Here is a 25,173-nt window from a genome sequence, read left to right on the forward strand (position 1 = left end):
GTTTCTTATAAAGACTCAATGATCTTCTGTGTTCCAGATTTCCTACTTGGGGGTATATACACATGAAAATATTTGGCATCATAATCTTAATATTAACTTCAAACAGTAATAAGCAGGGTATATAGAGACCGTATACAAAATCACAACATGATCCATCAGATGATGTACATCAGACTATAGAAGCTCTGTTTCAGTTGCTGTAGTAAGGAATGTGGTGTTATGTACAAAGCCTTTTCTTGGCTTTCACATTTAGCAGTTAATTGATTTTATTCATTTAAGTCCGGCCTAGGACCAGTATCCATTGATTTTAAAGGGGTCTTTCACTTTCAGCAAAGTGGACCCCAAATGCTTGCAGGCATGTGAAATAACGAATCCAGATGCTTCTCACCCTTACTCCCTCCAGCCCAGCTCAGTGATCGAGTGCAGCGGTGATAGGTAATGTCGACGTTAAGTCACTGCCGCAGCCAAAAGAGAGTTTGGCGTCAACCCTGGACTAGTGGAGGATAAGAACCATCTGTTTTTCTTCTTTTACAGGGTTGCAAGTGTTTGAGGTTCACTTTGCTGAAAGTAGAAAACCCATCTAGCTTTTTATATTCTAAAAGAGGTGTTCTTGCCACACTGTCTTACTGAGGTAACCTGGTAGTAGGATTTAGTGTACAAGTAAACGTAAATTAAAGGTAAGTTGAGCTAGCTATATTTCTGCACATGGTGTTCTTTGGATGCCAGAATGAGCATGCCACTTCTTTTAAAGGGAATCTGTCACCCTTTTTTGAGATATCATATAATGATATCATTCAATTGTGTGTCACATAAGGATTATTTTAGTACTTTTGCTTTCCCCTGACCCCGCACCTTTCATGCATAAATACCTTTTTTATATCGGTTCAGATGTATGTAAACTGCTGCTGTCCGGTCCACTGGGCGGGGCTTATTCAACTGCTCCCCCCTCCCTGTCTTGCTCTACACAAGAAGAAATGCGTAGTACAAGACAGGGAGGGGGGAGGTGAATAAGCCCCGCCCAGCGGACCGGACAGCGGCAGTTTACATACATCTGAACCGATATAAAAAAGGTATTTATGCATGAAAGGTGCGGGGTCAGGGGGAAGCAAAAGTACTAGGAGAATCCTTATGTGACACTCAATTGAATGATATCATTATATGATACAAGTGGATGCCGGGTGGTATCTCCCCTGATAAAAGTACCTTGTGCACATACCAAAATACTTCAATGCAGTGGCTAGAATGAGGAACCATAGTTTTACATGTGAGCATTTAAATTAATGACTGCTTATGTGAAACATGGATGTACCGACTTTTTCATGATGAAAGCCACTACTTATTAGTGTATCTCTGCTCTGACTCATAGAGGTCACCCGGAGAAGGCAATGCCTCTTGAAGTTTGTTTGGAAAGCACGTCAGTTCCTTTAGAGTTAAAGAACTTGGGGCATACTGCCTTTTCCTGAAACTGTTTACATATATATATTTATTTTAGGAGGACGCCCAAGATCTGGATGCATATACACTTGCCAAGTCTTACTTCGACTTAAAAGAATATGACAGAGCTGCATATTTCCTCCGAGGGTGTAAAAGCCAGAAAGCCTACTTTTTGTATATGTACTCCAGGTATTTGGTAAGAAGGCAGTTCACATGTGTTTCTGCTTATTATTGACATGTTTGTCTTTATATAATTGATATTTGACCTATACTGGATTGTTATGCATGATGATCAGAAGTAGTGAGATGCTCCACTCCAATAGAGTGAAGCTCACAGGTCTTAAATGTGACCAATCAATTTCTTTTTAGTTGATCTAAATCCTCTTGACATCTACTGAGTCAACTTGTTAAAAAATGACTTAAGTTCTCATTTCAGTCATTGTCCTGTTGACTTCTCAAATATCCAGGTTGCTAGGAGATTTGCATGCTGTATGTCAATTAAAAGAAATATTAAATGTTTTCTTATATGCTAATGATTACATTTGCCTTGTAGTCTGGAGAGAAAAGGAAAGATGATGAGACTGTAGATAGCTTGGGTGAGTACAATCGTCTTCTGGTGGGTGAGCTACTTATAGTATGGGCTTTTAGTGCTAGGTGAATGTTCACGGAACCCTTCGTCAGTATGTCAGATGAAATTGATGGGGAAGTTTATATTTAACGCCACATTTTTATCAATAATTTTTTTAAATCTTTCTATTTTGTGATGACTATTTCACACAAACAACATGCGGCTATCAAATAGTTTCCTTTTGGGAAATGAGCATGATAAACTGTTATTACGTGGTGGTGCATAAATAATCCTGTAATTATTTATAAAAAGTTTATATTCACATTTTGAAACTCCAGTCTTTTTCATAGTATTCTCCCTTTGCAGTCAGATAATTGCTGCTCTCAGCAGGCGTGAGCAGGCGAGGCATGAATTTTGCTGCAACTAGTTTCATTCCCAACTCCTTTGTAATATTCAGGTGAATGTGTGTGTGTATGTATGTATGTGTGTATATATGTGTGTATATATATATATATATATATATATATATATAGTGATAAAACACTCCGGGATCGCCTTTGCTGGGGTCAAAGGTCATGTGCGTTCAGCATGAAACTCAGGCGCAGAGCTGGGATTCGGGTGTAACTGACCCTGAGTCAGGTTTATTAACGGTGAAAGCAATGCAAAAAGGAAATAAAACATAAAACAAATCCTTGCCTGTCCGGCACTAACTAAACAATGGACAACCTAACTACCAACTGGCGGGCTTCTCCCGTCCAGCCAAACCACAGTTGCAGTGGGCACTGCTTCCACTCACGTGTGTCTCACACAGACAGGCTCTCTGTGTTCCCAGGCTGAGACACTCACACAACCACCTGGCATCCTTTTATATCCACCTCCCATTATCCATTAGTAAGCAGGTGCGATACTGACCAGACTAGGCCACATAGGAAAGGAATCTGGGCGAGATATACCTGCCCTCATCCACTATTCCCACATGATTCTCACATATCCCCCCCCTCTGCTCAGACCACTCCGGTCGAGCAATGACAACCGCCAAACAGTGCACTCGGGACAGGGCATCTGCGTTTCCCATCTGTACTCCTGGGCGGTGCTCCACCGTAAAAGTGTAGGCCTGCAGGGCAAGGAACCACCGGGTCACCCGGCTATTCCGTTCCTTGGTCAAGTGCATCCACTTGAGAGGGGCATGGCCAGTGATCAGCCTGAACTTTCGGCCCACCAGGTAATATTTGAGGGCCTCTAGAGCCCACTTAATGGCGAGGCACTCTTTTTCTATGACTGCATACCTTTGCTCGTGTTTATTCAGCTTCCTGCTGAGATAGAGGACTGGGTGTTCCACTCCGTCCCTCACTTGTGAGAGTACGGCCCCGATACCGGTATCAGAGGCATCCGTTTGTACCACAAACTCGCTGCGGAAGTCCGGAGTCACCAGTACGGGCTGAGAGCAAAGTGCCCATTTTAGGCTATGGAAGGCTTCTTCAGCCGCTAATCTCCATTTAATCATGACGGAGTCTTTCCCTTTTGTAAGATCCGTCAGGGGGGTAGCGATGGCTGCAAAATTGGGTATGAACCGGCGATAATAACCGGCGATCCCCAGGAAGGCTTGCACCTGCTTCTTGTTGACAGGTTGTGGCCAGTCCTGAACCGCCTGAATCTTATCAACCTGGGGTTTAACAACACCCCTCCCAATTACATACCCCAAATACCGGGCTTCTTCTAGCCCGATGTGACATTTCTTGGGGTTCGCGGTTAGACCTGCCTCCCACAGGTCGTCAATCACAGCTTGTACTTTTTGGAGATGAGTCTCCCAGTCCAAGCTGTAAATGACAATGTCGTCCAAATAGGCCGAAGCGTACTGCCTATGTGGCCTCAGGACTCGATCCATCAGTCTCTGGAAGGTCGCCGGTGCCCCGTGCAGTCCAAACGGCATATACACATACTGAAATAGACCTTCCGGCGTAGCAAATGCCGTCTTTTCTCTGGCAGCCTCCGCCAGAGGGATCTGCCAATACCCCTTTGTTAGGTCTAGGGTCGTAATATACCGGGCTTTTCCTAACCGATCTATTAACTCGTCGACCCGGGGCATAGGGTAGGCATCAAATTTTGAGACCGCATTCAGTTTCCTGAAGTCATTGCAGAACCGGATGGTGCCGTCCGGTTTAGGAATTAGCACAATCGGGCTGGACCACGCACTGTGCGATTCCTCAATGACTCCTAACTCTAACATTGCCTTCACTTCTCGGGAAACGGCTTCATGGCGTGCTTCCAGGATTCGGTAGGGCTTTACGTGAACTGTGACACCAGGTTCCGTTACGATGTCATGTTTCATTAGCATAGTCTGCCCGGGTTTTCTTGAGAAAAACTTTTGGTTGTGAAGTAGAAACTGCCTGACCTCAGTCTTTTGCCGCTCCGAGAGAGTCTCTGCAACCCGTACCTCCGGTACGGTATGCGAGCAGACGGGACGGGCCAGCTCCGCTGACAAGGCAGACCGATCTTTCCAGGGTTTTATCAGATTTACATGATAAATCTGTTCAGGTTTCCGTTTACCTGACTGGTATACTTTGTAGTTTACTTCACCAACTCTTTCCTTAATCTCATAGGGGCCCTGCCACTTTGCCAGGAACTTACTGTCCACCGTGGGGACCAGGTATCAACACCCTATCTCCGGGTGCAAACGTACGGATCTTGGTGCCCCTATCATAGATTCTTTTTTGGGCTCCTTGAGCCTGCATCATGTGTTCTTTGACGATAGGCATAACAGCCGCAATACGGCCCTGCATCTGTGTGACGTGATCTATCACGTTTTAAACGGAGTGACCTGACCCTCCCAGGTTTCTTTTGCAACGTCTAACAGTCCGCGAGGACGTCGGGCGTACAATAACTCGAAAGGCGAGAATCCCGTGGAAGACTGGGGTACTTCCCTGATGGCAAAAAGCAAATACGGAAGTAAATAGTCCCAGTTCTTCCCATCCTTGTCTATCACCTTTCTCAGCATCTGCTTCAGAGTTTTATTGAACCGTTCGACCAACCCGTCTGTTTGAGGGTGATACACGGATGTGCGTAACGGTTCGATTTGTAACAATCGGCAGAGCTCCTTCATTACCCTGGACATAAAGGGGGTCCCCTGGTCGGTGAGTATCTGTTTTGGTATACCGACCTGAATAAACACATGCACCAGTTCCTTGGCAATCGTCTTGGTGGCCGTGTTACGCAAAGGGATGGCCTCCGGGTAACGAGTGGCATAATCCAAGATGACCAGGATATGTTGGTGTCCACGTGCAGACCGTGGAAGGGGCCCAACTAAATCCATCCCAATCCTCTCAAACGGGACTTCAATAATAGGTAGGGGTACCAAAGGGCTACAGAACCGGGGCTTAGGTGCAGAGGCTTGGCAGTCAGGACAAGACTCACAATATACACGAATATCGTGATGCATGCCTGGCCAAACAAAACAGTGTAATATCCTTTCGGTGGTTTTCTGGACTCCCAGGTGACCTCCCATCACATGTCCGTGGGCCAGGTCCAGCACCTGCTGCCGGTAGGGTTTTGGCACGACTAATAGTTGCTCCGTATCTTCCCCCTTTTTCTCTATCTGAGTAAATCATTCTCCAGAACCATGTAAGGATATGCCAGCCTAGAGCCAGGTTCTACGGGTACCCCATTTATCACTTTTACATTTGTCCTAGCCTGAGAAAGGGTAGGATCCTTTATTTGCTCGCTTTGGAAGTCATCTTTCTGAACTTCTAAATCCGGCAAACGGGGAGGTGGACGGCTGTCGGCCTCCTCCTCTTCCCCGGTCTCCTCCGTATCATCCGCCATGACTGAAAACGGGAACTGCAGGTCATTTCCCGCAGACTCTTCCCCAGAGTCTTCCGGGGAGACCTCTTCCAGGGGTTCGGGACCCACACGCGCCCTGGGAGAAGAATCATGTACACTATTACCCTGGGGTATCAACTGATTCTCCCACAATTGCCAGAAGTGGGGAAAATCCCGGCCCAGGATAACATCATGCAATAACGCCGGGACGAGTCCCACTTTATGTTGCACAGACCCATAGGAAGTAGTAATGCATATGACCGTGGTGAGGTACGAACAGGTGTCTCCATGCACACATGTTACAGAAAATTTGTCTGATGGTCCAGTCGGGGCTGACACCAGACTGGCCTTCACCAGAGTCACCACACTTCCCGAGTCTAACAATGCCACCACATTTTTGCCATCAACAGTTAAATCACACAAGTGTTTTTCCACATCCTTTTGACCGGCATTCACACTCACTACCCGTGCAACCATAGACATGCGGTTTTTAGAGTCTGTGACGTCGCACTGCATGGATTCAGTAGTGACCGGACAGTTCGCAGCAATATGTCCCATCTCTTGGCAGCGGAAACACCTAACGGGCCCCTTGCTTAGACCATAGTTCGTTACTCTCGGCCTCGCAGTGCGGGCAGTCCCGTTTTCCTCCCCCACTGTCTTAGGGATTTTTCCATCTCCCCTACTCCCTGGAACAGTCTTACCGGTTCCACGTGGAGACGATGAAGAACGAGGTGGGGTAGCGTCGTCTCGGAGTCCTTCCGCCACGGAGTAACGTTCAACCAGATCCACCAGTTGATCTGCCGTCGTAGGATTTCCATGGCTTACCCACTTCCTCAGGGCTGGAGGTAGAGCTCTCAGGTACTTGTCCATGACGACTCTGGATTATCTCTGGCGCTGTCAACACCTCGGGTTGTAGCCACTTCTTCGTCACGTGGATCAGGTCAAACATCTGTGACCGCGGTGGTTTATCCGGCTGATAAGTCCATTGATGCACTCTCTGTGCACGGACAGCGGTCGTCACTCCCAGCCGGGCCAAGATCTCGGCTTTCAATTTGTCAAAGTCCTGCGCGGCTTCAGGCTCTAAGTCATAATATGCCTTTTGGGCCTCACCGGAAAGAAACGGGGCAATCAGGCCGGCCCATCGTGCCTTCGGCCATTTTTCTCGCACCGCCGTCCGTTCAAACGTGGTCAGGTATGCCTCGACGTCATCTTCGGTCGTCATTTTCTGCCAGTACCGACTCACGTGAATCACTCTCGACTCGGCTTCCAGGTTAACCTCATGTAGGCTTGCCAGGCGCTGCGCCACCTGCTGGAGAAGCGAACGATCGGTAGCTGTCATGTCCACCAACTCCTTCAGCTGGGCCATCATCACCCGATTAGCTTCTTGCTGGACGGCGGTGGACTGTACCAGCGCTTTCACCACGTCCTCCATGCTCATGCTTGCAACGTGATGCCTGCGTTCTCCACCACAATGTGATAAAACACTCCGGGATCGCCTTTGCTGGGGTCAAAGGTCACGTGCGTTCAGCATAAAACTCAGGCGCAGAGCTGGGATTCGGGTGTAACTGACCCTGAGTCAGGTTTATTAACGGTGAAAGCAATGCAAAAAGGAAATAAAACATAAAACAAATCCTTGCCTGTCCGACACTAACTGAACAATGGACAACCTAACTACCAACTGGCGGGCTTCTCCCGTCCAGCCAAACCACAGTTGCAGTGGGCACTGCTTCCACTCACGTGTGTCTCTCACACAGACAGGCTCTCTGTGTTCCCAGGCTGAGACACTCATACAACCACCTGGCATCCTTTTATATCCACCTCCCATTATCCATTAGTAAGCAGGTGCGATACTGACCAGACTAGGCCACATAGGAAAGGAATCTGGGCGAGATATACCTGCCCTCATCCACTATTCCCACATGATTCTCACAAAATATATATATATATATATATATATATATATATATATATTCATGAGAGAAATAGTATTGTTTCGATCAGTCCAGTTCTTCAGTAACAATTTTGCATATAGTCAATCCCTTTTGGACGACATGTTTCGACACTATATGTGTCTTCCTCCTTGTGGACCTGGAGGAAGACACATATAGTGTCGAAACATGTCGTCCAAAAGGATTGACTATATGCAAAATTGTTACTGAAGAGACATGGAACCTTTTTAATGGAAAAATAAGTTATATTTTACCAGGGTGGATTTGATTTAAATCTAACTGATTTAAATCATGATTTAAATCACTAGTCAGTAAGGCTTGATTTAAATCAGTGATTTAAATCAAAGTTTCTACCTAAACTAGTTCTTGCTACTTTAACATGCAAGTAGATGAAGATTTTTAGTATCACTTTTTATATTACTTTTTTCTCCCCAGTTTAATGGGTTAATCATTCATATTTGGACACCACTGTTCTGTTGTACTTAGGAAGGAGAAAAATAATCCTGACCTTAATAACAATTTAAATAGATTTATTCAACTGAAACAATAACAACATTACAGCATAAGTTATTTGCTTAAACAAACATCCATGTTTGTTAACTAATTTGGCTAAACAAAATATATATATATTTTAAGAAACTTAGACTGTCAGCCCAGCTGACACATGAAAAACTTAAATACTACTGTTCCTGCTGTCCTCTGTAGCTCACTTGTCGTCATCTTCATCATCATCTTCTTCTTTGTTCCTATTCATAATCTGGAAAAGAAAAACAAGCTTTCCTGCTTTATTGGGTCCCAACCGATTTCTCAATTTAGAATGAATGAGTCCAAAGGAAGAGAATATTCTTTCAACGCCTGCAGAAGAAGCTACTGCTGTTAAAAGTGAAATCATTACTTGAACAGTCTCTAAATCCAAGCGCTTACGTGACTTCCACCAGTTTACTGGTGTGACCTTCCTTAAAATATCTTCAGCAAACATATATTTCTTGAATGGTTCCCCCTTAGCTCTGAAGTTTGTTATAGTTGGCATTAAAGATGGATGATTGCTGGATACCCATGTCATAGCTAACTCCTCTTCCTCAGCACTTAGGTTTTGACCCTGATATTGGATATTGACAATATTTGCCAAAAAATGAGCTGGAGTCAGTGCTTGTCCCATTCGTTTGTTTACTGCTTGTAATTTAATTCTGTCCATGTGTAGTTCTGTTTTTAAGTGTTCACTCAGTTCCTTCCAAATTTCAACAGCATCCGCAATAAAACAGCTATTTTTCTGTATTTTGTTTAAAGCTTGAGAGATGGGTTTCAGGAAGCTCAGCATATGTTCATCATTTCTCTTAAGCCCAATGTTGAGGATTTTGGCCGTGACAGTGCCATCTATTTTATCTCGATTTTCTTCACAAAGTGTCATCAGAATAGGCCAGTTTTTGATATATTGCTCAAAACAGTCCACCACAGAGTTCCATCTAACATCTTGTGGGAGCGTTAGCTTGGTTCCACCCATCCTTTTCAGAGCTGCTGCAGCAAAATGATTATTACGGAAGTATTTAGCAATTTCAACAACATTAGCCTTTATTTCTGGAACACTTAAGTCTTTGGCTAAGAGGTGCAGCAAATGAGCACTGCAACCATATGTTATTAGCAGCTTTGTATTCCCTCCTCTTCTAAATCTCTTCTCATCTTGGATACGTTTGCAGCATTGTCACTGACCAAACTGCGTACTAGACATTTTAATTTTTGTTCACATGTCGTTATAGCTTTTACTGCCACTTCTTGTAAGTATTCTGCTGTGTGTGCATTTCCTGATGTATCAGTTGTTTGTGCAAGGAAGACTTTACCTTCTTCTGTTGTTATACAAGCACATACAATAGGATCATTGTGGACATTACTCCACCCATCAATACTTAGGTTAACAATTTTACCCTCCAGAGCTGTTGCACATTGCTCCATTTCTCTGTCATACACTTGATCGTTTCCAGAATCCATGAATTCCCCTAAACTAAAAAAAAGTCAATGCTGTTATTTTATTGTTTATACAATTTCTGCTTATTGTACACAACACATCACTGCCCCTGCCCCAAAAGGAATATTTGTTTTTCTTCATAACTGTACCAAATGACAGTAACATGCAGTAATAATAAGAAATATAATTTTTCTCACACATGACAGTTCAGTCTTTAGAAATAGGATTCAATAAAAATGTTTACCAACCTGAAGATCCTGCCTGTTCAGAAGTGTTTCTTTGGTCATCTTCAACACCGCACTTCTCATGATGTTGCCTCATTCGCGCCACCAGGCCTTGCATCTCTTTGTTGTATCGTTTGCATTTTGCACGCATGCCTGCCTTACCGATAGGCGAAGGAGCTTCATTAAAATATTCCCAAACTGGGTCTCTTTTACGGCCTGCTGCCATTATAAAGAAAGAATGTAATAAACCTCAGATCGTACACACAAACAGATCCAGACTTGTCTGTCTGTGGCTATGCTGCAGTATTGTACTCAAAGTTTCACTTTCATTTTCTTGTCTGCTTGCCCTTCCTCCTTCTCACACTTAGATTCACATTCTTCTTGTGTTGTGCAGATCTATTCCACTCCAAACAATCAGAAACATATTGTCTAACTTCTTGTACTTGGCACTGAAGGGGTTGATTCTGTATTCATAGGTTTGTAGAACAATAGGATTAAGGTCTTTTTCTCAACTCTGTTCATGTTGTAACATTTTTGCCGTGAAGAAGAGGCTGGGACCTCTGCGGAGTCAAATTCAGTTTTGAGAACTGCGTAAGTAAAGCGAGCGTCTGTGATAATATAGGAGAGAAACTGCCCACTAATCCTACAGAAACCTCTGGAAGAGCATGGCATTGTGAATGTTACACATATACAGCCTTTATTCTACTGAGTTAAACAACTCAGCTTTATCTCATGATGGAAGAACCTTTGGATGGTAAAATATTTTCCTCAAAAAGCAGTTTATTGAAAAAAATCCGATTTTAAATAAAAATCCGATTTAAATAAAAAAAATCCGATTTTTTTGATTTTTTTTTAAAAAAAATTGATTTTTATCCACCCTGTATTTTACTCTACCATTGGACTGATCGCTGGAGAAACGATACTATTTCTTTTACATGCAAGGATTTATCCCAATCCATTTTCCGTGCGAACTGCCACCACAGGCTGGACTTATTCCTGGTTTTCTTCAAAGCGGTGAGCTGGCTGTGCCCAAAAAATCTTTATATATATATATATATATATATATATATATATATATATATATATATATATATATAATCCCCCATGGCCATTCGAATCAGAAAGATTGTGTTGTTAACGTAGCCTAAAGGGGGTTTTACACATAGCGGTATCGCTAGCAATATCGCTATAACGTCACCGATTTTGTGACGTTATAGCGATATCGCTATGTGTGATACTTACCTCTGACCGGCTCCCCCGCTGTCCATCGATGATCGCGCGAGATCGGCCGGTTCCATTTCTCGTTGGGCGCTTTCTGCTGGCGCGGACGAGCGACGTGTGAAGGCAGGCGGGAGGACATCTTCATCGCCACGTCTGAAAGGTAAGTAACGACCACTGTATCGCTGTGAGATCTGCCTGTGTGGCAGCTCACTAGCGATAATTTAGCGATGCACCAGCGATCGTGACCGGGTCATATCGTGGTCGGGATCGCTCGTGCATTGCTAAATGTAAAAGGGCCTTAAGACATAGTAGTTAAAGATATTGTTAGCCTTTGTTATTTTCACATACAGGAAGTTTTAAGGTCAATAAACATTAAGTCAGACGTATGTACGCGCTGCTGGTTATGTACTGTTGCTTTAAGTCTATGTTGATATAGTGGCAGCAGTGATGTTACATAGACCATCACGTTGCTGCTGCAGCCAGTCACTGGGCTCAGCGCTTTGGTGCTACCTCGACATCACTGCTGAGTCCAGTGATTAAAATTAGCAGGTAAGTACATATGTTATTTTCTCATACACGATGCCTCTGGATAAAAAAAAACCGAATACCTACAACCCCAGTGTATTGTCACTGTTATAAAATTGGAAATTGAAAGTGGCAATTACTGTGTGTTAATGGGTAGCCATCTTTGTTAGCCATAAAACAATTAATAAAAGCTTTTCAGTCACAGTCCTTCCTGTTTTGACTTCACAAATTATAATCCACTGACTCCCATATGAAGGTCCTTTTGAAAAGTGTGTCAACGCTGGACTAGTCTTTTTCAAGTGAAAAAAAACAATTGCATAATAAGTATTCAAAAGCAGGGGATTTAAAAAGGCTGGAGGTGCAATTGAAACTGAAGAAAACACCCAGAGAAAAAAAGGGGCATATTGTTAGGAGTGTTGTGTGGGGATCAAACCCATGCGGTGTTGGTTGGTTTAGCAACTGACTATACTTCTACGACCTCTTTAATTTCTAGTTATCCTAAAAGGAGATTTCGAATTTCAGTGATGCAACCTCTCAATTTAAATCCCATGTCAGTACTTTAAATATAAGACGCCTACTCATATGAAGGTCACGTTTTGAGCTTCCATATGATGGGTTGTTATTTTCTGCAATTAAAGTCTTCTTGAGATGACTTGTTGGTTGTTTTATTGCCACATAATGCGGGACGTTCTGAGACGTTGTGCACGGAAGAGCCTCTCTAATACATTTGGAATCAAAGCAGATCTCTCTTTGTTACATACCTTGGTTGAGGTTTTATAGGTTATTAGTATTCATGCATTATAAAAATATAATTGGCTCATCTTATCTCTAAATATGTGCTGGCATCAGCATATATACATCTCATTGGCTAAAGGTGATTTTGCTAACACCCAGCTGAATAATTTAAGTGTGTTTCTCACTTCTAAAGGCCCCGTTACACGCTTCAATGTCCCAGCAATCCCACCAATGATCCGTCGTGGATGGGATCGCTGGGACATACCAGCGATCAGGACCAGCGAGCACAATGGTATTCAGGGTAAACAGTGGGTAACTAAGCGCTGTGCAGCGCTTAGTTTCCCGCTGTTTACCCTGGATACCAGCTCCCAGCGTCTGCTGTATGGCGCTGGGAGCTCGCTGATCATTGGTCTCTCGCTGTCACGTGCAGCGATGTGTGCTGCCCAGCGGGAGACCATCGATAGATTTATGGCCCAGACCATTAGGCAACGATTAACGATCAGCCAACTGATCGTTGCTACATGTCACACACAACGATGTCATTTTGACATCGCTGCAACGTCACCAAACTGGTGACGTTGCAACGATATCGTTCATAATATCGTTGCGTGTAACGGGGCCTCAAGTCCATTACACAAAGACATTACTGAGGGACCACTGTTATCTCACACACATACTAGCTCAAACTTATCTTGGAAAGGAGAAAAGAATATACAGTGGGGGAAATAAGTATTTAGTCAGCCACCAATTGTGCAAGTTCTCCCACTTAAAAAGATGAGAGGCCTGTAATTGACATCATAGGTAGACCACAACTATCAGCGTTGTAATGAGAAAATAAATCCAAAACAAAGCGTTGTAATGAGAAAACAAATTGTAATGAGAAAACAAAACCATGCTTAGCATGGTTTGGGAGACCCCACCCCTCTCTTGTGTGACATGCACATAAATGAGCTGCCTTGCACCACGAGCCCATACTGGGAGGCGCCTCTCTGTACCCTGTTCATTTTAGACATTGTTCACATGTTCAGGTTTTGAATACATTAGATGGGGACTGCTCCGTGAAGGGTTACCGTGACATGGTGGAGCAGCTTGCTATACACTTTTTGCAAAAAATGTATTGACTAAATACCCTGTATTTGTTATGCAGCACTTGCTGATTACTGTCATAGTTTTTACTGCAGAGTATTTTTGCAAATTTGTCATTTTGCGTTTTCTTGTTGTGTTTCAGCCAGTGGGTGGCGTGAACACTGTCTGACCGACTTGTTCACACTTGTGCATGTCACATATGTTTTTAAACTGTTGGTGGTATGTTGGCCCGTTTCCCTATGCACAACTCCTCTAGAGCAGTGATGTTTTTGGCCTGTCGCATTATAAAATGCTGTATATAAGGCCTGAAAGTCAGTGGCTGACAGGTTTGCTTTAACTGCTGACAGGTTTGCTTTAACTATTTTTTTTTTTTTTATAGTAGCCTTGTTATGTGGAGATTATTGTGAAGTATTACTGTCTCTCTAGGTCCTCTTGAGAAAGGACAAGTAAAGAATGAGGCCCTGCGTGAGCTGCGTGTGGAGCTCTGTAAGAAGCATAAGGCCAGAGAGTTGGATGGATTTGGTCTTTACCTGTGAGTTGCCGAGCTCTTTCCTTTTATTGAACTCAAACTTTTTATGGAAATTCTATATACTTTTTGTTTTACAGATATGGTGTAGTTCTGAGAAAATTGGATCTGGTGAAGGAGGCTTTGGATGTTTTCGTGGAGGCGACACATATCTTGCCTTTGCATTGGGGAACCTGGTTGGAACTATGTAACCTGATCACAGACAAGGAAATGGTAAGATCTGTTTTGTCACATTTTCATTAGTTGGGTTGTCCACAATCAAGTTTTTACTTCTGTAAAGTAATTGCCCCGTGCAGCAATAACCTTACTAGGAATATTCTTTCTATGCATTTTGATCCCTCTACTACCACTCATGGATCTCTTTTCACACAGCACTAAACGCCGTGTTCCAAGTTATTATACAAATGCCATTTTTCTCTGATTTTCCTAAGTGGTCTATGCAAATGAGACAGTATAATATTCAAATCATCAACACTGAAAAAACTCAAAAAATGCACTGTTCCAAATAATTACGTATAACAGAGTTTGCAAATATTTTTATAGCTTGTAAAACTGAAAATGGTTATTTGTTGAATTTGCAGCATTAGAGATGCTGAAATCAAAAGCTTTTTCAATCAAAACCATTTTAACAGGCTAAGTTACATGTTGACAACATAGGAACCTTTGTTTGACATGACCATCACAAATCCGGCATCCATTGAACTTGAGTTTTTTGATGATTTCTGCTTGAATTTCTTTGCAGAATGTCAGAATAGCCTTCCAGAGCTCCATTTTTGATGTGAACTTCCTCCCTCGTAGATCTTTTGCATAAAGCTAGAAGAATATTTAAAATTGAGAGTCCTCAGTGGTTGATACCTTTTAATGGCTAACTGAAAAGATGGTAACAAATTGCAAGCTTTCGAGACTACTCAGGTCTCTTCATCAGGCTAGACTAATACAACATCTGAAGAATCACATATTTATACACAAAACAGCTACAGAAATAACGCAATAGATAAGACAAGTGACGTGACGCAGAATTGTCATTATGGGAGAAGGTTAAACATAAATATTGGAGCAGTTCATAGATAAGGACCGTGAAAGTTTTATTGCCCTCTGATGGAGTCTAGTTCTGTGTTGTGATGACCTCAGAAGGTCTGAAGAGCAAATTCCTTAATTGATGTAAAAAGACATAAATCCATGCGACACATTCATTCCTGTACTGAATGTGTCGAAAGTTTTCATAAATTTGTACTCAGAGATTCTTCTGTCTCTCTGAGACTTGAAGTTACCTTTTAATACAAGTAATGTCCATCATGCTATGGCCAGGGATACAAAAATGTTTTGCCACAGGTAGATCCATTCTTTTTTCCTCATTGTGTGACGATGAGAATTCATCCTTGTTCTCAGTTTTTGCCCTGTCTCCCCCACATACAGACCCCCAGTTGGACATTTAGTACAAATAATTAAGTACACCACATTAGACGTGATGATAGATAGATGTGAGGAGAATCTCGGAGTACAAACTTATGAAAACTTTCGACACATTCAGTGCAGGAATGAATGTGTCGCATGGATTTATGTCTTTTTACATCAGTTAAGGAATTTGCTCTTCGGACCTTCTGAGGTCATCACAACACAGAACTAGACTCCATCAGAGGGGAATAAAACTTTCACGGTCCTTATCTATGAACTGCTCCAATATTTATGTTTAACCGTCTCCCATAATGACAATTCTGCTTCACATCACTTGTGTTACGTCACGGGTGACGAGGGCAAGAGTGGACCCACTGGACCATGACGCTGAACCCTCCCCGTGCGAGCGTGCCAGGTGGGACCAACCCCTACACAGGGACTGTTTGGGAGCAGGCACAGGGCGTTCAAGCGCCACGGCAGCCAGGACCAGGGGTCGGCTCGAGAAGATGACCAGTCGATGCAGAGCAGCCGGGGATACTGGAGAGGGGTCCGGGATAACCAGAGTCCGGAAGGGAGGAGCTAGTAGGGTGCAGGATGGTGGAGGGAGACGGGTGGCCTGAAGGAGACGGGGCTGGAGCAGGAGCTGAAAGGCAAAGGACAAACAGCGATTAGCATGAGCCAGAGACAGGAAAACAACGGGAACCAGGGGTAGCAAGCGAGGCTAGCGGTAGCGAGCAGGGCCTGGACACAGAGAGCTAACTCAATAGGCGCCTCCACTGAGGGAGGGCGGCCTGAAATACCTGGTGGCTGCCTCTGATAGGTCAGAGGGGGCTTCCGGGTCAGGTCACGTCAGAGGGCACAGGAGCTGCAGGGACGAGCGGCCTCCGGCGCATGCGCAGAGGCACAGTGCGTGTGGCCGACGGCAGAGGAGGAGGAGCGCGCTGGGAAGTCGCCTGCCGGAAAGCAGGAGGACAGGAGGCGCGCGCCGGAGCGGACAGCGGGACAGACCCAGGGCGAACGGGGGTGCAAGGAGAGCCCCCACCAGAAGAACCCAGACTGGTGGCAGTGAGTATCGGACCGGGACCAGCAGCGGGGCCAGGGGCAGCGCTGACAACTTGTCTTTTCTATTGCATTATTTCTGTGCTGTCTTGTGTATAAATATGTTACTCTTCAGATGTTGTATTAGTCTAGCCTGATGAAGAGACCTGAGTAGTCTCGAAAGCTTGCAATTTGTTACCATCTTTTCAGTTAGCCATTAAAAGGTATCAACCACTGAGGACTCTCAATTCTAAATATTCTTCGATCTACTGGCTAACACGGTACAAAGATATATATCTTTTCTGTTGCATAAAGCTAACCTGTCAGCAAGATTTACATGATGTGAAGCAATCCGCTCAATGGCTACTGAATGCTCATCTATGACGTTTTCAGAAAATGACGTTTTGTGTGCTTTGGGGCGGGACGTGGGGACAAGGTCTTCTTCATGTTCTTTGCGCCTCTGTTGTGCAGGTCACTGATTATTCAGTGACCTGCCTCCTTTTTTAGAATTAAGTACAATTTCATTGAAGTACCGCACACAGGACATCGGGTCCCACTGAGCATGCACCGCCCAAACAATGATGGTGGTGTGCAATTTTAAATAGGAGGCAGGTCACTGAATAATCAGTATGAAGAGGAGGATGAATGAACTCATGGAGATCAACATCCGACACTGAGGAGACACCATCACGTGTTTCTCAACGCAGTGATTCTAGAGCACTGCCCCCATCCCTTATGGGAAATATGTAAAACATGCAAAACAGAAGCTGCGGAGACACCATCACGTGTTTCTCAACGCAAGCAATGACCAGCCAGGTTTTTGCCCGGGAAGGAACAACCACGGGAAGGGCAGTCTCCAATGAAGGAAACCACCTATGCCAAAACATGGTATCCATCCACATACAGCTGTTTCGGAGTATTGCCCCTCATCAGTGTGGAGTAGGAAACTGGCTGGTAGGAGCAATGCCTAGTAAAAAGACTATGAAGAGGAGGATGAATGAACTCATGGAGATCAACATCCTTCATTGGAGACTGCCCTTCCCGTGGTTGTTCCTTCCCGGGCAAAGACCTGGCTGGTCATTGCTTGCGTTGAGAAACACGTGTTGGTGTCTCCGCAGCTTCTGTTTTGCATGTTTTACATATTTCCCATAAGGGATAGGGGCAGTGCTCTAGAATCACTGCGTTGAGAAACACGTGATGGTGTCTCCGCAGTGTCGGATGTTGATCTCCATGAGTTCATTCATCCTCCTCTTCATAGTCTTTTTACTAGGCATTGCTCCTACCAGCCAGTTTCCTACTCCACACTGATGAGGGGCAATACTCCGAAACAGCTGTATGTGGATGGATACCATGTTTTGGCATAGATGGTTTCCTTCATTGGAGACTGCCCTTCCCGTGGTTGTTCCTTCCCGGGCAAAGACCTGGCTGGTCATTGCTTGCGTTGAGAAACACGTGATGGTGTCTCCGCAGCTTCTGTTTTGCACTGAATAATCAGTGACCTGCACAAAAAACAGAGCAGCCTGGTGGGGGGGGGATGGCGAATGAGAAGAAAACCTTGTCCCCACGTCTTGCACAGAAGACGTAATTTTCTAAAAAGTTCATAAGGTGAGTATTCAGCAGCCACTGAGTCGTTCCCTTCACGTCAGGTATTGTATTAATCAGCATCACAACACCATTATAGCCATGCCTTTTATTTGTAGGGATAAATCCTGCTGACAGGTACGCTTTATGGATACTCCAAAGGTTCTCAATTGGGTTAAGGTCAGGGGAGGATTGTGGCCAAATCATGAGTTTTTCTCCTTTTATGCCCTTAGCAGCCAATGACTCATAGTATTCTTTGCAGCATGAGATGGTGCATTGTCATGCATGAAGATGATTTTTCTATGGATGGCACAGTTATTGTGCCATGGAAGAAAGTGGTCAGTCAGAAACTCTATATACTTTTGCCAAGGTCATTTTCTTTTTTTTCTTTAAATTTGTTTATTAAACCATAAGCAATTTTACAGTACACACATTTAGTACAAGACATTAAGCTTGATAGCATGAAAACGTGAGGCATAATATGTGCATCAATTGTGTGTAAATAAAGCAAACATAATATCAATTGAATCACAGTAGTGTTGTGTTATTGTATCAGTAATAAAACCTGCCTGGCTTCTAAACCCTACCTACATCTACCAAAACATAACATAAACTATCCTGCAGCCTACTTCTATATAATGAGCAGTTTACTGTGCGACATCTCTGCTCTGCAAAGTAAGGTGACAGGAGTTCCACCTCTCCCAAATCTTTTTGAATTTACCCGGGCACCCTCTATTTTGATACAGTGTACGTTCATATGGGGTAATCGAATTTACCAGGGTGATCCAGGAAACAAGAGGAGATGAATTCCCCATCCACCGTAATGCTAGTGTCTCCCGTAGAAAAATCCCAACATAGTGACCCCATGCCTCCTCATCCCACACTCCAAATAGACAAGTCAGTGGCTCAAGGGGAACTGGGGTTTGTACCAAAGATGTTAATAATGATGTCACCTCCCTCCAGTATTGCGCAACAACAGGACAGCACCAAATCATATGAATAAAATCTGCATCTATTGAATGACATCTCAAACATTCCGATGACTGGTATCGGCCCATCTTAAAGAGTCGGATTGGAGTCAAATATGATTGATTAATAATATACAATTGTATCATCCTGTTGTTGGCAGACGGAGACACCCAAATTGGTTACTCCAGGATTTCTTCCCATTCTTCACCCTTTGTATCTGGGATGAGCCTCTCCCATTTCTTCTTAACGGAATCTAAGGCACATTATGTTCCCACTGACAACATATATGTATCTAGAGAGGAGATGAGACCCTGAGGGCCCTGTGATTTGAGAATCCCTATCAGGGGTAGAGACGAAATGGCATTATCTACACCCATACATCTCATGTGCGATTGAAAGGCTGATCTTAGTTGTAGCTAACGGAAAACCTGGGATCTCGGGACACTGCGATTAACTTGTAATTGCTGCCAAGGTCATTTTCACACCTTTGAGGATCTTAAAAGGGCCTACCAGCTCTCTTCCCATGATTCTGTCCAACAACATGACTCCCCCACCTCCTTGCTGATGTTGCAGCCTTGTTGGGACATGGTGGCCATCCACTACTCTATCCATGCGGACCATCCAGGCTTGCACTGATCAGTAAACAAGACTGTTTTAAGATTCGTCTTCATGTATATCTGGGACCACTGCAATCATTTCTGCTTGTGAGCAGTGTTAAGGGGTCATCAAATAGTTGGTTTATGCGCAACTGCAAACCTCAGAAGGATCCTACAGTGTGAGATTTTTGAGACTCCAGAGGCACCAGCAGCTTCAAATACCTGTTTTTCCCTTCACCCATGACAGCACACCTGAGAGAGGGATCCGCCCCGCCAGGACAGGAACCTACTGAAATATAAGGGGCAGCACCTCTCCCCCGCTTCAGTTGGGTTCCTGTCCTGCAACGGGATCCCAGTCTGACAGCGGCGGTGCCTGTCATGGAAGACGATGGACCCAGGGCCGTCCCGGCGCGGGAAGAGCAGGTCTGCTTACCTGCAGCGCCGGCCGTCGGTGGCCTGGAAGTGCAGTCCCCGGGGATCCTCCTGCAGGCCCCGGGTTCGTGCGGGTGCGGTAAGGCAGGCCTCTGCAGCGGGGCGCTCCTCCGTGCCTCCCTTCCCCTGCGCGCGCCCGATCCTTCTCCCTGGGACGACAGGGAAAGCCGGAGGCGGTTTCCGGCGTCTGACGTCAGCGGTGCACCCTGGGGGTGTGCCGGCTGACGTCACAGACGCGACGGCAAGATGGCGCCTGGTGCGGCGCCGGCTGCAGTAAGAAGAATGACGGCCGGCGGTCGCAGGGGGGAGGGGGAGAGATCGCTCACCGGATGCACCTACTTAAAGGAGGACGAGCAGCAGGGCGGCCAGGTGATACAATAGGGTCACAGCAGGAGCGCTCACCGTCTTCACCGTCTCTTCTCCCATCGCAGACCTCTGCACGTAAGCATCGCAGCCGTTCAAGCGGCAAAAGCAGTAGCCGCCCAAGCCACAGATCGAGAGATTCCTCAAGGTCGAGAGAGCGCAGACCACATGCTCCATCACAGCCTCCGAGTCCGGTATCAGACTTTGTGGGTGGTGAGTGATCTTCGTGAAAGTTAGACCAATATTAATAGGGTCTGTTATGATTGAGTCACCGTAGGAGGCAAAAACAGAAATGCAAGCTAAGTCCAGAAAACCAGAGAAGTTGGCAGCTATCGGATTGCAGACCCCTGATCCTATCAACACAACTAGCAGTAGCCGTGGGGGGTTCCTACGATGCCCTAGACCCCTCGATCACAGCCGGAGAATTAAATAGGCCTAAAGAAAGAAAGGGGAAATCTAAACTGCCCAAGAGCAGACCCCAAAGCAAAAGGCAGCCCCCAACATATAATGACGGTGAAGCAAGATGAAAACACTAACACAGACAGACTGAGCAAAGGTGGGGCCCAAGCTAACTAGATAGGAAAGGACAGGAAGGCTGCTGTCTGCAATCCGTGAAAAACCCTATAAAAATAAGAGCCAACAGACTGTCAGTGAAAAAGGTCCTGAAGACGCTAGGCTTCAAAAAAGCTATGTCAGTACTCAGGAATATTCTGAAGACAGAGCAACAGGCAAAAGGAGATTCGGCTCACCCCAGCAGGGAATGGCAGAATCCAGAAAAGCAAGGAAAACAAAACACAAAAGCTAACAGGCAAAGCAGAAAACTTAGCTTTAGAGGAGCAGGAATCAGACTGGTGTCCTAGAAGTCCACAGAGAAATCACCCGCAGGGCAGAAGGGCGTCGGCAGCCTTATATCCAGTCCGTGACTCCACTCAGCCAGTCATCATCATCAGGTGCCTGATAATCAGGCTCATTACCGTCCTTTACCAGAATAGGGAGTTCACAACAGTACCTCCCCCTTGAGGAGGGGTCACCAAACCCTCAAATCAGGGTGAGCCCGATGAAAGGCACGAACCAATCTTTTGGCATGAATATCAGAGGCAGAGACCCAGGAATTATCCTCCTGACCATAACCCTTCCACTTAACCAAATACTGGAGTCTCCGTCTAGCCAGATGGGAATCCAGTATTTTCTCTACCTCATATTCCATGTTACCTTCAACCAATACAGGGTCTGGAGGTGCCACCCCAGGAACAACTGGTTCAACAAACCTCTTCAACAAGGACTTATGGAACACATTATGGATTTTAAATGTGACAGGAAGAGCCAAACGAAAAGAGACCGGATTAATAATCTCCAAAATCTTGTAAGGTCCAATAAATCTAGGCTTAAACTTAGGAGAAGCCACCTTCATAGCAATATTTTTTGATGATAACCACACCATATCACCTATCTTAAACTGGGGACCAATGGTCCTATGTCGATTGGAAAACCGCTGGGCCTTTTCCTGGGATAGAGATAACTTATCCACCACTTGGTCCCAGATCTGGTGCATTCTCTCCACCACAGTGTCAACACCTGGGCAGGCAGAAGGCTCCACCTGCCCTGAAGAAAATCGAGGATGAAACCCAAAGTTACAAAAAAAAGGTGACATCAAAGTGGCAGAACTAGCTCTATTATTTAAAGCAAATTCGGCCAAGGGCAAAAATCAAACCCAATCATCCTGATCAGCGGAAATAAAACATCTCAAATACGACTCCAAGGTCTGGTTTGTTCTCTCTGTCTGCCCATTGGTCTGAGGGTGAAAAGCAGAGGAGAAGGAGAACTGAATTCCCAGCTTGGAACAGAAGGTCCTCCAAAATCTAGACACAAACTGAACTCCTCTGTCAGATACAATGTTCTCAGGAATCCCATGTAAGCGAACCACCTGTTGCAAAAACAGGGGCACCAACTCAGAGGAAGATGGCAACTTAGGGAGTGGTACAAGATGAACCATCTTAGAGAACCTATCACAAATCACCCAAATAACAGTCATTCTTTGAGAGACCGGCATATCAGAGATGAAATCCATTGAAATATGGGTCCATGGCCTCCTGGGGACCGGCAAAGGCATCAACAACCCACTAGAGCGAGAACAAGATTTAGACCGGGAGCAAGTCCCATAGGACTGCACAAAATTCCTGACATCATGAGACAAGGTGGGCCACCAAAAAGAGCGACTCACCAGATCTCTAGTACCAAAAATACCTGGATGACCAGCCAATGCAGAGCAATGAACTTCAGACATCACTCTCTTCTTCCACTGGTCAGGAACATACAGCTTTCCACTGGAACAACGCTCAGGTTTGTCCTCCTGGAACTCTTGCAGAGAAAGTCTCAAATCGGGCGAGATGGCAGAAAGAACTACCCCTTCGCCTAAGATGGTAGCAGGCTTGGTCACCACAGGAGAATCAGCAAAGAAACTCCTAGAGAGGGCGTCTGCCTTGACATTCTTAGTTCCAGGAAGAAAAGAGACCACAAAATCAAAACGTGTAAAAAAAACAAGGCCCACCTAGCCTGTCTAGGGTTCAAGCGTTTAGCCGACTCTAGGTAAATCAAATTCTTGTGGTCAGTGAGGACCACAACTTGATGTTTAGCTCCCTCCAACCAATGTCTCCACTCCTCAAATGCCCATTTCATGGCCAACAGTTCCCGATTCCCCACATCATAGTTACGTTCAGATGGAGAGAACTTTCGGGAAAAGAAAGCACAGGGATTCATTTTAGATGTTACAGGATCCTTTTGGGACAAAACAGCTCCTGCACCAATCTCAGAAGCATCCACCTCTACCTGGAACGGGAGTGAGACATCAGGTTGCCGCAAAACCGGGGCGAATGTAAATCTTCGCTTCAGCTCCTGAAAGGAAGCAACAGCCTCCGGAGACCAATTCAACACATCAGCACCCTTCTTAGTCAGATCAGTCAATGGCTTGGCAATACTAGAAAATTTTGCTATAAATTTCCGATAAAAATTAGCAAAACCCAAAAACTTCTGGAGGGCCTTCAAAGAAGTGGGCTGAACCCAATCATAAATGGCCTGTACCTTGGCCGGGTCCATTTCAATAGTTGACGGAGACAAAATAAATCCCAAAAAAGAAATCCTCTGTACCCCAAAAAGGCATTTAGATCCTTTGACATACAGGGAATTCTCCCTCAAGATCCGGAACACAGTCCGAACATGTTCCACATGAGAATCCCAATCCTTGGAGAAGATCAAAATATCATCCAGATAGATAATCAAAAATTTATCCACCAAGTCTCGGAAAATATCGTTCATGAAGCACTGGAAGACAGAAGGGGCATTAGTGAGCCCAAAAGGCATCACCAGGTACTCAAAATGACCCTCCGGAGTATTAAACGCCGTCTTCCATTCATCCCCCTGCTTAATGCGGATAAGATTATACGCCCCCCTGAGGTCAAGCTTGGTAAACCAGCAAGCACCTCTAACTCTAGAGAATAGATCCGAAATCAGGGGTAACGGATACTGATATTTAATAGTAATTTTATTGAGGACACGATAATCAATACAAGGCCTTAAAGAACCATCCTTTTTGGCCACAAAAAAAACCCGGCACCTAAGGGCGAAGAGGATGGGCTAATATGACCCTTCTCCAACGCCTCCTTAATATAGGACCGCATAGCCTCGTGCTCGGGTACAGATAAATTGAAGAGCCGACCCTTGGGAAATTTACACCCCGGGCTTAATTCAATTGCACAGTCATAACTCCTATGAGGAGGCAAGGACGCAGACTCATTCTCACTAAATACATCATAAAAGTCCGCCCAAATAGTCAGGAACATCATGCGACTGAGGAGAGGTGGAAAAAAACGGAGCCTCACTAAAGGCACACCGACAACCCCAAGTCACCACAGACACAGATTTCCAATCCAAAACTGGATTATGAATTTGCAACCGGGGAAACCCCAGAACAACGGCATCATGCAGACCATGCAACACCAAAAATCTGCAATTTTCTTGATGGTCTGGGGCGACCCGCAGGACCACCTGGGTCCAAAACTGAGGTTTATTTTTAGCCAAAGGAGTAGCATCAATCCCCCTCAAAGGGATAGGCGTCTGCAGAGGTGTCATCGGAAATCCACAACGTTTAGCAAAATCCAAGTCCATTATGTTTAGCGCTGCTCCCGAATCCACAAAAGCCTTGGCGGAAAATGTGGACAGGGAGCAGATCAGAGTAATTGCCAGAAGAAACTTAGGTTGAACACCACCAACAGAAAACGTGTGTGCAAAGCGTTTCTCTCGTTTAGGACAAACAGAAATAATATGCGAGGCATCTCCACAGAAAAAACACTGCTTATTACGCCTTCTGAACTCCTGACGATGCGCCTTAGACAGAACTCTATCACATTGCATAGGTTCAGACGTCTGTTCAACCGGTGGCAACACCTCTCGTGCAATCCTGAGTTCACGTAAACGCCGATCAACCTGAATGGCTAATGACATAGAATCGTCCAGACCAGAGGGAACAGGAAATCCCACCATAGTATCTTTTACGGCTTCTGACAAACCCTTCCGAAAGAGAGCAGCCAAGGCATTATCATTCCAGGTAGTAAGGACCGCCCACTTTCGGAACTTTTGACAGTACAACTCTGCAGAATCTCGACCCTGGTTCAATGCCAACAGGGTCTTTTCAGCCTGATCAATAGCATTAGGTTCGTCATACAACAACCCCAAAGCTTGAAAGAATGCGTTCACATTAGT

At 44.9% G+C, this 25,173-nt stretch overlaps 1 protein-coding gene across 1 annotated transcript in view; it reads left to right on the forward strand.

Annotated features, from left to right (window-relative positions):
- CDC23 (cell division cycle 23) overlaps nucleotides 1-25,173 on the forward strand; it is an 85,243-nt gene that overhangs the window by 8,850 nt on the left and 51,220 nt on the right. The window contains exons 3-6 of the mRNA XM_073556913.1: nucleotides 1,493-1,630; nucleotides 1,988-2,030; nucleotides 13,945-14,050; nucleotides 14,125-14,257. Coding sequence (XP_073413014.1) covers nucleotides 1,493-1,630; nucleotides 1,988-2,030; nucleotides 13,945-14,050; nucleotides 14,125-14,257 — 420 coding nt within the window. The remainder of the gene's footprint in view (nucleotides 1-1,492; nucleotides 1,631-1,987; nucleotides 2,031-13,944; nucleotides 14,051-14,124; nucleotides 14,258-25,173) is intronic.

This window comes from Dendrobates tinctorius, unplaced genomic scaffold (assembly GCF_039654945.1).
Source record: "Dendrobates tinctorius isolate UK_male_01 unplaced genomic scaffold, ASM3965494v1 ptg000241l, whole genome shotgun sequence".
NCBI classification, from domain to species: Eukaryota; Metazoa; Chordata; class Amphibia; order Anura; family Dendrobatidae; genus Dendrobates; species Dendrobates tinctorius.